Below are 14241 nucleotides of genomic sequence, written 5' to 3'. Positions count from 1 at the left end.
CCATATAAAATACAAATTTTTCTTTTTAACACTTGGTAGGATTTGAAATTTATGATGTTCCCTACATGATGAACCAAAAGCTTCTTTTTAAAGCATACAAGATTCAAATTCATGCATTTTATTTTATGACAAATAATTTTATCAGTTGAGTTAACCATGAGCTATAACGCACAATTTATAGTAATAATTTGTTGTATTGTTGTGAAATTGTTATTTCTACAATATTACTCTTTTTTACTTATGTCGCTTTTGGAGTTGGGTGAATTTTGGTGAAGTCTAGCATTAACACTATGATTGTATATTTTATTCTAGTAGATTTGACAAACCTAGACTTGCTTCCAAGGAAAAGTATCAAGGGTGATGGACTTTTGGACTTTTAATCTTTCCTACTCTTATCATTTTAAACAACAAGCAACGAACATTCATTTCATGAGTACCAAACACTAGACTTTTATTTATATTTATTATAAAAAAATGATAGAGTTTACAACCCTTAAGAATACATAATTTTGACTATAGTGAGCAATGTTATTAAACCCGGTCCAGCCCAGCGAGTTGGACCGATAACCTAATGACCCGACGCATAGATCAAGCCAAGTGATCTATTGGATCGAAATAGTGCATAACTTGGTCAAAACCAATGTAACCCAGTGGGTTTTAAGCAACCCATGTGACCCAGGTGGATTTTATTAACCCGACTGAGTTTGTGAATTGTGTAAAATTACCTTAATTAATAGGTCTACTTTATTGACTATTTTATTATTTAAATGTGTGATAATATAGTAATTTAAACAAGAGTTTGAGATTTTCCTTTTTATTTATTTAATATACATAATTTTAAAACAAGTAACAATATTTTATTTAGCAAAGACTTTGTTACAATCTTATGACATTCGTTTATCTTCCTTGTGAATTTCATAGAATTTCTAATGATATTGCTTATAAAACATTGATTTTTTGAATTATAATAGAAAATTTAATTTAGGCATATACCTCTTTTTTTATATTCAGATTATGATTTTTCAAACTTAATTTTATATATATTTAATTTAAAAAAAAAATTGTTTGATCCTATGGTTCGACCAATAACCCACTGGTTGAACCAGTGACTCAGCTCATAGACCGAGTCAACGTTTAGTCCGGGTTTAATAACTATGATAATGAGTACCAAACACACACACACACACAAAAAAGCATATCTGTCATGGTATTTTCCTCATTTTTTTTTTCATTAAAAGTATACAAATCATCATGTTATACTATGTTTTCGAACATTTTTTTTTTAAGAGAGTTTCAACCTATGACGTTCGCTCCTAATAATAACTCTTTATTATCAGATCAAGAAACCAATCAATTTTTGGTGTAGGCAAGGATTGAACCCCAGATCTCTTATACAACCATCAGAGACTTTACCAGCTGAGCTAACTGGAACCTACTATATTTTCGAACATTGGTAAACTCAATTATTGACGTATAGAAAGTATGAGAATTTGTTTAGGAGTACCCAATAGAAAAATACGATAATGGTTAATTAGAAGCATTAAAGAGACATGCATTATAGTTTATTTCACACGTTGGGGTCAGCTTATATTGTGGATAATATATATTCTGAAGTTTTTTCCAATAAAAAAAACACGGTTTATTTTCCAATTTTTTTTTCAAAAACAATGGCATTTAAGATTATGTTATAAAAGTTAGACTAAATTGACCGGTCATACTAGGTCAACCATGAATCCACCACCAATTTGGATTTAGGGCATGTTTGGATTGAGGAGGGAGGAGGAGTGGAGGGGAGCGATGTAAAGTTAGCTGAAAATAAACTAATTTTAGACAAATTCTACTATGCTCTACTCTCTCTTCTTCCTCCTCAATCCAAACGGACCATTAAACCTTATAAAACTGAAAAATATAAACAAAAAAATGGCTTAAAAAATGTTTAAACTACGGTGAGACTAATTAGTCCAACACTCGCATGAAAAATTATTCCAACTATCCATCTCGTTGTTGATTTCACTAATCCTTGATAGATATGACCTGCCAAATCCGGGGCCAACCCTAAACATTTTAGGGCCTAAGGTGACAATTAAAATAGAGTCTTTCTATATTTATGTATTAATCAAATTAATATTTATTTAATATTTTTAAATTATAACCTATTTTTATTGCATTTTGAGATGCAAATTGACTAATTAAATTTTTGTATTCAAGTACTTCTAAGTTTTAACATCTCATTTTCAATCGATAATATAACTAATTCACTTAATCTTTTTTGGGACATTGTCGATTATAGATATGATTTTATTAATTTTAATTTTGAAAAACTTATTTTCGCAGAAGCAACTGTAACAGGTATTTTTAGTAAAATTCTATAAGCAATGCATGTATTTGGAAATGAATCTAACATTTTTATATAATTTGGTATGTCAACTGTTCAAATCTTATCTCCATTAAACTAATTGTTTTATCTGCTATATATAAGAAATAATCAATTCTAAAAGATTCTCAACAAATCATGTTGTCTCATAATGAGCATTATGGGTGAAATTGTTCATTTGAGACTCAATTAATTTTTCTTCCTTATTTCTTTAAATTTTGTTCATATCCAGATGCATATTTCTAGTAGACATTTATAATTTAACTATATTTACAAATAAATAAAACACTATCTATAATATATTTATAATAACTGGAATAAAAAATGATTTTCAAGTATAGAGCAATAGAACCTGATATATAAAAAGTACTAATATAGCTTTACCGAAAAATGATAAGTATCTAGCAATCTCAACTTGCATAAATAAAGACATATTTATTATATTATTCAACGAATTAACACTAATAGAAATTATATATATTTATTCTAATTTACAACCTATGTTTTAAAAACTAGACTGGACCGATCGATCTGACCTGTTGAACCGAGAACCAGAGGCCAGTCTAGTTTGAGAAAATGCCTAAAACCGGTCAAAAACTGGTAAAAATCGGGAACCAAAGGCAAATTTGGTTTTGCCTCCGGTTCGGTTTTTAAAACCATAGTTACAACTTACATGTTTTTGTTTTTTGGATTGAATTTCTTTTTATTTTATTTTTTGCTTGCTTTATGCGACAATAGTATATATACTATAGTACTACTATTCTACTAATACACAGTAAAAGTTAAACGGATCCAATGACAAAACATAATATAAAAAAACTAAAAACGCAAGATTTAAAAATTAAAGTAAAAAACACCAAAACTTCACAAGCCCATAAGTAAAGTAAGCTCACAGCACAACCACAACCCACAAAAGTCTACCACGATGAAACAAAAATAAAAAGCACGCATGAAGATTCACAGTGCACTGAGGAAAACTGAAAAATCAGATTTTAAAGAGGGAAAGAGTGAAACAAATTATACCTCAGGCCAGGTCCTTGGTGAGATCCAAGGAGAGAGAGAGAGAGAGAAAGAGAGAGCAATGGTGGGTAAATTTTAGGGATTTGAGATTTTTTATTTTTGATTGTTTTGTGTGTAATATTTTTAGACTGGATTTGTATTTTATCTAGTTGAATTTTGGTTTGTCAAGAGGTTAATGATGTTATTTTTGGGATAATTGATTTTGTTTAAACCATATAATTTTCTTCTTTGTTCTTTGGTCAAAACGATGTAGTAGTATTTTTGGGGTTTCATTGGAAATCAAAATTTTTTTTCCTGCTACCCCCTTCTTTTCCAAAATTTTGGCGCCCCCTTCCACTTGGGACCTTAGGCAATGGTCTAATTGGTCTAGTGGAAGGACCAACCCCCAAATCTAGGGGTGTGCATTCAATCCACCAATCTGCCAAAATCAACCTAACCCAACCCAACTCGCTGGGTTGGGTCGATTTTTAGGGGTGAGTGGATTGGGTTAGGTTATGAAATTTTTTTTAATAGTGGGTTGAATTGGGTCATGACAATCACAATCCGCCTAACCTGACCCGACTCACCTATATATTTAAAATTTTAATTATATATATAACTATATTGTATATTTAATAATTTTTTACCCTATTCACCTTTTTCTATATAAAACTCAATTACTTCGCAAACTCTAACAATCTTATTTCTCTCTCTACCGCCTCCCATTCCCACTCTCTCACTCCACTCTTATTTGTTTATAACTAAGTTGGGATACTAGTTCATTTATATTTTGTTTATCAACTCAGTTAGATATATTTGTTTATAATTGAGTTAGAATACTAGTTTATGTATATTTTGTTTATCAACTCAGGTGGCAAGTAAGATATATTTTTTTGCTCAATTTAATAATAATAGTAATATTAATAAAAATTGTTCAACCCATGGGTTTAACCCCACTCAACCCGATCCATGTGGATTGGGTTGGTTAGGTTGGATTTTTTTTACCCACCGTGGTGGGTTGGGTCAAAAAATTCCCTTAACCCGATCCAACCCAACCTAACTCAACCCATGCACACTCCTACCCAAATCTTTCACTAGCAACATTCGAGTATGTCATGAAGGAGATAGTGGCGACAAATGCGTTGTTGAGCACCAATGCACGCCTTCAAATCTCTCTCTCTCTCTCTCTCTCTCTCTCTCTCTCTCTCTCTCTCTCTCTCTCTCTCTCTCTCTCTCTCATTTATGTAATGTTGTTGTCACATTACTCCCTATGTTGAATTTTATTCCAAATCTATTTATAGACTCATACAAAGTAACATTTGTTTTGTACCAGCTCAAATATTGGGGTCGTGTTAAGGTATTATGAGCAAAAACTATGTTTTAGCACAAAAATGAATTTAAGTTGAGTTGTAAACAAGTTTTGGTTTTTCTTTCCTCCCTAAAATCAAAGCTAATCATGTACATTCCAAAATTTATTGGATCATTTCTAAAAAAATTATTTTTATCTTGAGAATAATTAGGAGATTGGCATATGAAATAATTTAATTATTGTTTTTTTTTTCTTTCTATAAACCTTTTTTATTGGGTATTGAGGTGACACGAATTACCTAGTTCTTATATTTATTTTATGAAGAGTATTTGTCACGACCTAAGAAAGTGCTTGTCACATTTGCACCTATACCTCAAAAGAATTAGTCGTGTTACAATTAGGGCTCCCATAATTAATTATATAATCTAGTTCAACCCAGTAAACAATATGATGTGAGATTAAACACGCACCTGCACAACAAAGTTGTCCAATTCACAAGGGGAGCTTGATGCATTTGGGGGCTTAAAAGAAAATTGAGTATCTTGTTTTAGATGCAAAATTACTACTAATTAACATGAACCACATATAATTTTTTCTTATTTTAGAAATTTTATAGACACAACAAATTTGGCAATACTTTCCATACTTGTTGATGTGGCAAATTGATAGTGATAAGTAAAAGAGTGATGTTAATAGTGAACCTATATGAGAATTAGTAAAAGTTTGCTAACTCAACTATTGTGAAAAATGTTATGATTTTTTTTTGTGTATTGCTCTCTTTTCTTTTCTTTTTTGAAAAGTGCAACATTCACAATATTTTTCACAACAAATGCTAGGTATTAAGTTACTTCTTGTTTTCTATTTGAACCCACCACTATAATTATTTTTTGCCATCATTAACAAGTTATAAAAACCTGCTACTTAGGATTTATTATAAAAGTATTGTAGAAAATATTGTAGACGTAACATTTCTCTATTTTTTTTGTTTTGTTTTTTTTTTCATTTGATAAAAAATTATTATTTTATTTATTGGTAATAAATAGGAATGGCAACAGGTTGGGTTTGGAGAGGGTTTTTGGATACCCGAACCTAACCCGCGGGTCTTCCCCGTTAAACGGGTCTTTTTTTTAGCCCCAAACCCGGCCCGTCGGGCTTTAAAAAAAAAAATCCCTTTCAAACACATATTCACAAACATAGATTCACAAATTCACAAACACAAACTCAAATTTGAGAGAGGACATGAACCAAAAAAAAAAAAAACCCAAAAACATTGTTCCACAAAGGCTCTATCTCCGATCTCGGACTCCTACTCGGCATCTCTCTATCTTAGACCACCGAGATCTCTGACGATCGGCAATGCTTGGTTGTGGCTGGGCTTGTCGGTGAGGTGCTTGAGTGCTGGGCTTATCAGTGGACACTAGAGTCGCTTGAGTGCTACGGCGCTAGTGAGATTGTGAGTGAGTGTGCAAGAGTGGTGCGCTGAAGTGTGGTGACTGAGGCGTGAAGGGTTGAGGGTGTGAGGTAAGGGGCTGAGGACTGATGGGAATGAGAGGCGGCTGTGACTTAGGGACTTAGGGTTTGCAAATTACAAGGATATATATATATATATATATATATATATATATATATATATATATATATATATATATATATATATAAGGGGGGGTTTAAGTAATTTCACATACCGAGTATTATCCGGGCTGAGTTTCGGATTTTTTATGAAATCCGGACCCGACCTAGACCCGTTTCGGGTTTTTAAAAAAAAATCCATACCCAACCCTATTCTTTATCGGGCTGGGTAAAATCCGGCCCATTAGGCTTGAGCTGGGCCGAATATTTGCGGGTCAGATTTAAATTGCCATCCCTAGTAATAAATAACTATATTGATTAAAAATTGGGGGCCTTTTTTTAACTTTGAGCCTTAAGCGACCGAATCAGCTGCATCTAGCATTCAACCGGCATTGTCAATCCAATCAACATAATCTAGGGCATCACAATCCCCTTCATTTAAGTTTCCTACTATTTTGCTATGGCTTACATTATGCAATAGTGCCATTGAGCCACATGGGTAAACGCTAGTCACATTTATGTTATATCCCAAAAGAACTAGTCAAGTTACCATCAAGACTCCTTATAATCAACTATATAGTATAGTTTGACCTAATAAACACCTAATATGAGATTTGGCACATGCACATACAACATACCTATCCAATCTAATAAGTATAACTCAAGGTATCATATTATATGGATTTATAAATATACAAACACATTAGAATCAAAATATTCCATTCCAATGACCGATGTGAAGCAACCCTAGCCTTAAAAAGGGATGGTAAAGTTCTTGCTTTTTACTAATGTTTTTCATTTTAAAAAAATTGTAATTTATTATATATTACTATTTTCTATTTGCCTAATTTAGTTATTTTTATTTTAATTAATTTATATCATTATGGTTTGATCTCCAATAAATTTCAAGTCTAACCTCAAAACCTTGAACAATTTCATTTTCTAGTTTTTTTTTTTAAAAAAAATTGGTATGGTCTTTAAAGTATCGATTAAGATTTTAGCATAGAGGGATCATGTTAGGAATGATTGCTAAATATATAAGAATTTGGGGCTATTTCAAAATTAGGAAAACTCTGGATGCCACTTTTATATTTTGCTAAAACTCGTTTATAAATGTATGAATTTGGAGATTCCCAATATTGTGGTACCATCCTTGCTTAGAGGAATTAACAACTATTAAAGATAGACAATTTTTTTTTTTGGTTTTTCACAGTGTTCCTCAAAGTTTTCAACCAGAGATTAATCACTGTTCGCGCCAGGTGGGCCCACAAAGGGATAAAGCGCTGGCTCAAGAAATTTTCTTCAAAATGCAGGTAGCAAGACTCGAATTAGGGATTACACCCAGTCGAGCCTAGTACAAACACCTTGAGACAGAAAGCCCAACCAACTCGGCCAACCCCCTGGGTTACAGACAAACAATTCATTATATATAAAAAAATGATAGATAATTTATAATTACAACAATATGCATGGTGAGTACTGAGTACTTCGAGTTTGAGAGAGAGAGAGAGAGAGAGATTTGGCCCTTTTTTTAAGGTATATTGCTCTGTCGTGTATGACTATATGTATCTTGGAAAATAAATTATAAGCAATCGAGAAAAATAGGATTCAAGGTGCGAGTACAATTCAAAAAGAAGTTTCTCAATACTTATATGTTCTCAAAAGCCTTATAGGGTTACTTATACATTACACATGAAAAGTTGAAGACCCAACATCATGAAGGGAACAACTAACAAGCCATTTGGCCTATTCAAAACATGAACTTTAAAATGCATAATACAAAAAGCAAAAGTACAAGCATAATGCAATGCATTTGGTAGAAATTTATTTTGCATTGAGGCTTGATTTTCCTTCTCTATTACGGGGCTTCTGTTTTTGGACTACAGGTTCATGAAGTTTCCTTTGCTTAGGACCACTCTTGTCATCTGATACTCCACGGGAGACTTTTTTGGTGTTTAGAGGCCTTGCTGCCTTAACCTGATTATGCACAGCCTTAGTTTGGGCTTGCATCTTCTTTTTTATACTATAATCCGAAGATCTTTTTTCCATTAATTTGTTCCGACTTCCAATCATCCCATCGTTGTCTTCAAAAAGGGAAAAAAAGAAAAAGCATACTATCAAATTTGGCATGAAAAAAGCTATAAATGAAAGTGATATGGTTTATTGTGATTAGTGCAATATAGAGTCATGGACCAAGGTGAAACTGATGTTGCCATATCAATTGTTCAGGAAATTTTGTGTAAATGTTATATATGTAGCATTACCCTTCTTATATTAGACATTTATATGCATGTTCAAAAGCTCCAAAAAAAAAAACTCAAATTTGCTTCTTCTTCTTTTTTTTTTTTTTGGGGTAGAAAACTCAATTTTGCATTATACATTATTAGCTTCGTTAAAAACATGATGATGAAGTTAATATTAAAATCAATCAAATAAAAGGGAGGATATAAGATATAGGAAGCATTTAAAAAAAAAAAAAATACAAGATAGAGATTCTACTCTAGCCTAATTTAATTATATATGTATGAAACTTACTCCTAGTGACTTGAACCCTATCCCTTGCACCCCACACATACAAGTTAGCACTTATACTTGTAAAATGATCATCGCATCAAAGGTGTGCAGTAGTATATAAAAAACAAATTTTAACTAGCAAAAAAAAAATGGGAAAGGTTTGGGTAAGTTTTAAACTTTAAATTTTATACTAGATCTCTTATATACAAAGTTTTATAATTTTATGAGGTTACTGTTTTATTAATTTAGCCTTCTTTTTTGCTGAATTACTATTTTAGCCTTAGTTATATATATTTTTTTCTATTGGATAGACAATCTCTTATAAGATTATTTGATCATTCAAAACATGACACCAACATTTTAGAATCCATGCACAACCTATACTCATGCAAATGCAATAAAACAAATCTGATTACCCGGACTGGATAGGATAGCTCGTGGGCGTGGAACTGAATTAGCTCTATTCTGTTCGCCACTCTTATCAACTTGTTTGTCGTTCTTCCCTGTTCCTGAGAAGTAATTTATTTATATGACAAATTAAATAGGGTAATATCTATATGACAAAGTTTAACTATAAAATTAGTTGCAGCTTAAAACTACAACTTTGCTCAATAAAATAAACATTACTTTATATTTTGAAAATCTAACGGTTAAATTGCATATTTTTTATGCTCTTAATTCATATGTCAAATTTTGTATCAATTTGATATTATTTACTATATGATCTATAAGTTTATATTTTATGCATAATTTTAAATTGCAAAAACTTGCAATTTAAACAATTTATTGATGACATAACTATTGATCTTTAATTTTCTAAAAAGTTTGCAAGTATAGAGGACATAAAAAGAAGATATAATCTAATAGTGAATTTGTGAAAATTCACATCCAATAAAAATATATTGAGTAATTTGTGAAAATTCACAACAATTTTGAAGCTAAACTTTGTCCATATATATATATATATATATATGCATGAAACACACATTACCTACTCCTCTCTTTTTATTAAGGTATCTAGAAAAGAAACTGAAAACAACAATCAATTGTAAAAAAAAAAAATTACAGACTGAAAACTTTACCTTCGGACATAGAAATCAATTGTGCTGGGAAGTTTGGGACACGAGCCTTTGTGACTCCAGCAATAGATGAAGGGGAATCAATCCGATTCTCCTTTGCTGCAAAAATATAATTTGATCAAGGATTAAATTACTATGTGACCAATTTAAGCTTCATTGCCTGTAGCTATGACAATATTCTTATAAGCATTTTATTGTGTGTGTGTTTTATTTTTAAATTCAATATATAGTTGAGGGAAGAGGGATTTAAATTGGGAATATCTCATTTAAACATAAAATAATATAAAATAAACAATATTTTTATTTAAACACTAGAATGTGCCAAACCAATTGAGAATAATAATTAAGTGATAAAATACCATATCCTATTCCCTTAAATTTTTGAGACAATTAATTGATAATAATTTTATCATATTACATTAAAATGAAATTATCAATTTCAATATTATACCGTGTTTTTTCAAGAACAATTTGTATCATCAAACCTTTTAAACCAAACAAAAATTATTACTTCTTTTTCCTTTTTGGATTAGTGGAAAAGCTTGGCCAATCAAAGATATATATATATATATATATATATATATATATATATATTTTGCATATCCTTCCAATAAATATTTTATTCATATAAATTATAGGTATATCCTGTAATCCTATTCAAAATGAATATGTCTAGATTTTCCGTCACACAATAAATATAAATTCTCTGGAAATAGATAGGCAGACAAAAAGCTCAATTGTATGTCCAATAAAAAATGAATCCATGACATTCGTATCAATACTTACAATATTAACATAAATAATAAGTACATAGTCTTGTAATTATGTGACATCACTAGCTCTTCTTTATAAAAAGAGATTAAACCCCATCTTCAGTATTAGAACTGTCAAATACATAATATATACCTTGTATGGACAGGGAATCCATAAGACTTAAAAACAGCATTGATCCACTATCATGATTTCTGGGAGGAAACTGATCATCTTGTTCATTTATCCTCACCTTCATAGTTGGATACACTTCAAAATCCAAAAGCAAATTACTTGTGAAGGTTAGACACCAAAAGACAAAAAGCTATAGACAAAAAATAAATCCCGAAAATGCAAAGAACAGAAACCCACATGCAAATATTCACTTTGGGGTCATATATTACACTTCAAAATCAAAAGGCAACGATAGGTAATGGAAGATTAATTTTCATAAGACAGAATGAGACTTTTGTATTCGAATTCTAAAATCAACTAGTAATTAAATAAACATATTATTAATTGTAAGAGAGAAGAAGATAGATATAAGTATAGAACAAACGCTAATAATGGAAGAAGCATAGATAGGTATAAGATGGAGCTCACTTGTGTTTGTGTGGTTTCTTCTTGAAACAAAATACAAATGAACAACGAATTAGATGCACGTATATATGTATGTATAGTTGAGGAACAGAGTTAAAGAGTTGAACCGAAGCAACGACCGCGTGGGACTGAAAAGTGCCATGCTTTGGCATTTTCCATTTCTTGACTTGAAAACCAAGAAGACAGGATTCTCTAGCTGAAACTTGTCAGTGAGGGCCCCTTTGGATGTTGGATCTCTACCGTTGATGAATGATATAATAAAAGATGGTTTGATTTAAGAGACCAGTAAAGGATTTTAAACATCTTTGTTTAGATTAATTTTCATGAAACCTATGCAGTAAATCTGACAGTAATGTTTTTCCGGTGGTTAAATTTAACCAAAGACTTAGGTTATGTTTGGTAACAATTTTTGTTTTTTATTTTGAAAAACTTTTTTGTGGGAATATAAAGAAAAGAAAAACAATTTTCTTATATTTTTGAAATAAAACAAGTGTTTGGTTAGTTAAAATTAAAAAAATAATTTTTTGAAAAAAAAAAAGAAAATATTAAAATATGCTGTTACTAGGATTTGAACTCTAATACTAACTCATTAAATGAGGCAGATTCATTAAATCAAATACATGTATTCATTAGAAAACTTGAAACTGAAAACAGCTTTTTGCATGTTTTCAGTTTCCTTCACAAATTAAGTTTTGAAAACAGTTTTTTGTTTTTGTCTATTTTGATATGCCAAACAAGTTTTTTAGTTTCAAAAATAGAAAATTATTTTTGAAAACAAAAAATATGGAGAAAAAATAATTACCAAACATACTCTTACCTTCTTCTTTTTTTTAAAGTGTTACTAGTTCTAATTTTAACCCATCATTTAAATCATTTTTTTGCTTGTCACTTTAGATTTATTGTAAAAATATTGTATACCGGTGGTTGAATTTAACCAAAAACTTACCATTTTTTTAAAGTGTTACTAGTTCTAATTTTAACCCATCATTTAAATCATTTTTTTGCTTGTCACTTTAGATTTATTGTAAAAATATTATATACTGGTGGTTGAATTTAACCAAAAACTTACCATTTTTTTAAAGTGTTACTAGTTCTAATTTGAGCCCATCATCGAATCATTTTTTTTCTTGTCACTTAAGATTTATTGTGAAAATGTTGTATATATAGTATTTTCATTTTATTTATGAATAGCCAAACACTTTAGTTGGCCCCTGTTTCTTTCTTTTTTCTTGAACTTTTTTTTTTTAACTCAATAGTTACAACAAATGGGAAAGAATATGAACCATGAATGTCTCTGTATGGATCAAAAATCGAGAACCCTGGTTAATGGATTGGACTTTTATTCGAAACAATAAATTTGTAAAAGATGGATTTTTGGACCAACAGTTGAGTTTGAACAAAGTTTCAATGTAGAGAATTGAAAAGGCACAAAACAAGCCAAATTTATATAAGATGTGATAATTTCTTATTTATTATGCCTTTCTCGTAATGTCCAAGGAACGTTTGTTCTAAGATGGGAATACAAGACAAAGCTCTACTCAATAATACAAAGAGTCTCTCTCTCTCTCTCATATTAGATCCTTGCACATAAAGGATCTTTTCCTATTTATAGCACTAGTGCTTCAATCCTTAATGTCCACCTGTAGAGTGGATGATCTCTCAAGCAAGATACTTGTCCCATCTTTTTTCTCCTCTCATTTTGAGGTTGTGCTAAGCAGGTAACAGGCTATTGAGACACTGTTTATGTGTCATTCAGTCATTAATGCGGCATGATTGGTTTGTGCAGTGCATTTAATGTGGAGAGGATGGTGACTTCTTTAGGAGGTTTCTTCCAACTCTTGTTTGGATTAGTTACTGTTATTTTCCTTCGCCAATATCCTTGGCATAGTTCAACAGTTCTCCGTCCTCATCAGTTCATTCTTTTCTTGGTTCCTTTCTCAGAACAATTCCTTCTTCAAACTATTTGAGCCCGGTACTCCATATGAATAATTAGTTGGGCCTTCTGAGACTCCAGCCTATGTCCAACCTTCTTACCTCACCTTGGCCCACACAAATTCCATTGAAAATATCAAGAGGTCCCAACGAATTGAGCTATAAGGCTCATGACCATCATCGCTTACATAGTTTTTAATTATTAAAAATAACCATTTTTGGCCTAATAAAAGGAAATGTACCAAAAACATTTTTCCTTTTTTATTTCATGATCCCTTAGTTGGAAAAATGAAGTCAGCTTTCTTTTTTAATTTGTTCTCACTTTTTATCTAATAATACATAAGCAGGATGTCATTGATTGGATTTTTGATTTGGAGGTTTATTTTAATTGTTAGAAGATTCATAAAGAAGAAAAAACAATATATTTGTCTAATAAGTTAAAGTGCTCGTTTGGATAATGCTGAAACTGCGTTTGCATTTGATTTTTTTTAGAAGCGTGTTTTTGTGACTTTTATGCTTTTCCAGTGGGTCACGTTCATTATTCATGGGACCCATAAACCTCTTTTTTTAACAAAATTTTCGTTAAAAATGAGTCCCACAACATTATTCACACATTTAAAAATTATTTTGCTACATTGTTTTCAGTTTTCAGCAAAATAAGCAGTATCCAAATACACTCAAAGAGTAATGCAATCAAAGAGCAGGATGACATGAAAATAATTGATTTTTCAAAACTTTATATGAAAAAGAAAAAAGTAATTGATTTTTTTATATTTATCATAGTAATGATATTAAAACTTTCATAAAATAATTCATTAACAAATACTTTAAGTACATCCGTCATCCGTTAATCAGATCTAAAATTATTTCATAGTTATTTATGTTAAAAACAAGAAGTAACAGCTAGTTTAGTTATAATGCTCTTCACCACAATTGATAAAGTTTAAGTACACTAAATTGATAATTCAAAAAAATTTAGACTATATTTAATTTATATAAATTTTTAGTTTTTTATAATATAATTTAAGTGCATTTATTATTTAACTGAGTTAGTTTTCCTTATGCAACCCAAAAAAAAAAAAAAAAAAAAAAAAAAAAAACTAGTGAGTTTTAAG

The 14241-nt window shown here is 30.6% G+C and overlaps 1 protein-coding gene across 1 annotated transcript; it reads right to left on the bottom strand.

The window, feature by feature from the left end:
- Positions 1–7855: 7855 nt before the first annotated feature.
- Positions 7856–11317, bottom strand: LOC142621340 (uncharacterized). Its single transcript, XM_075794659.1, has 5 exons — positions 11198–11317; positions 10751–10864; positions 9848–9943; positions 9182–9274; positions 7856–8335 (listed from the first exon to the last, which is right to left on the bottom strand). Coding segments are annotated over exons 1-5 (564 nt in total). The 5' UTR covers positions 11199–11317; the 3' UTR covers positions 7856–8075.
- Positions 11318–14241: the final 2924 nt, after the last annotated feature.

Source organism: Castanea sativa, chromosome 12, assembly GCF_040712315.1.
Source record: "Castanea sativa cultivar Marrone di Chiusa Pesio chromosome 12, ASM4071231v1".
Classification (NCBI taxonomy): domain Eukaryota; kingdom Viridiplantae; phylum Streptophyta; class Magnoliopsida; order Fagales; family Fagaceae; genus Castanea; species Castanea sativa.
Note: the sequence above shows the minus strand (reverse complement) of the source record. Positions and strands in the feature narration are given on the sequence as shown.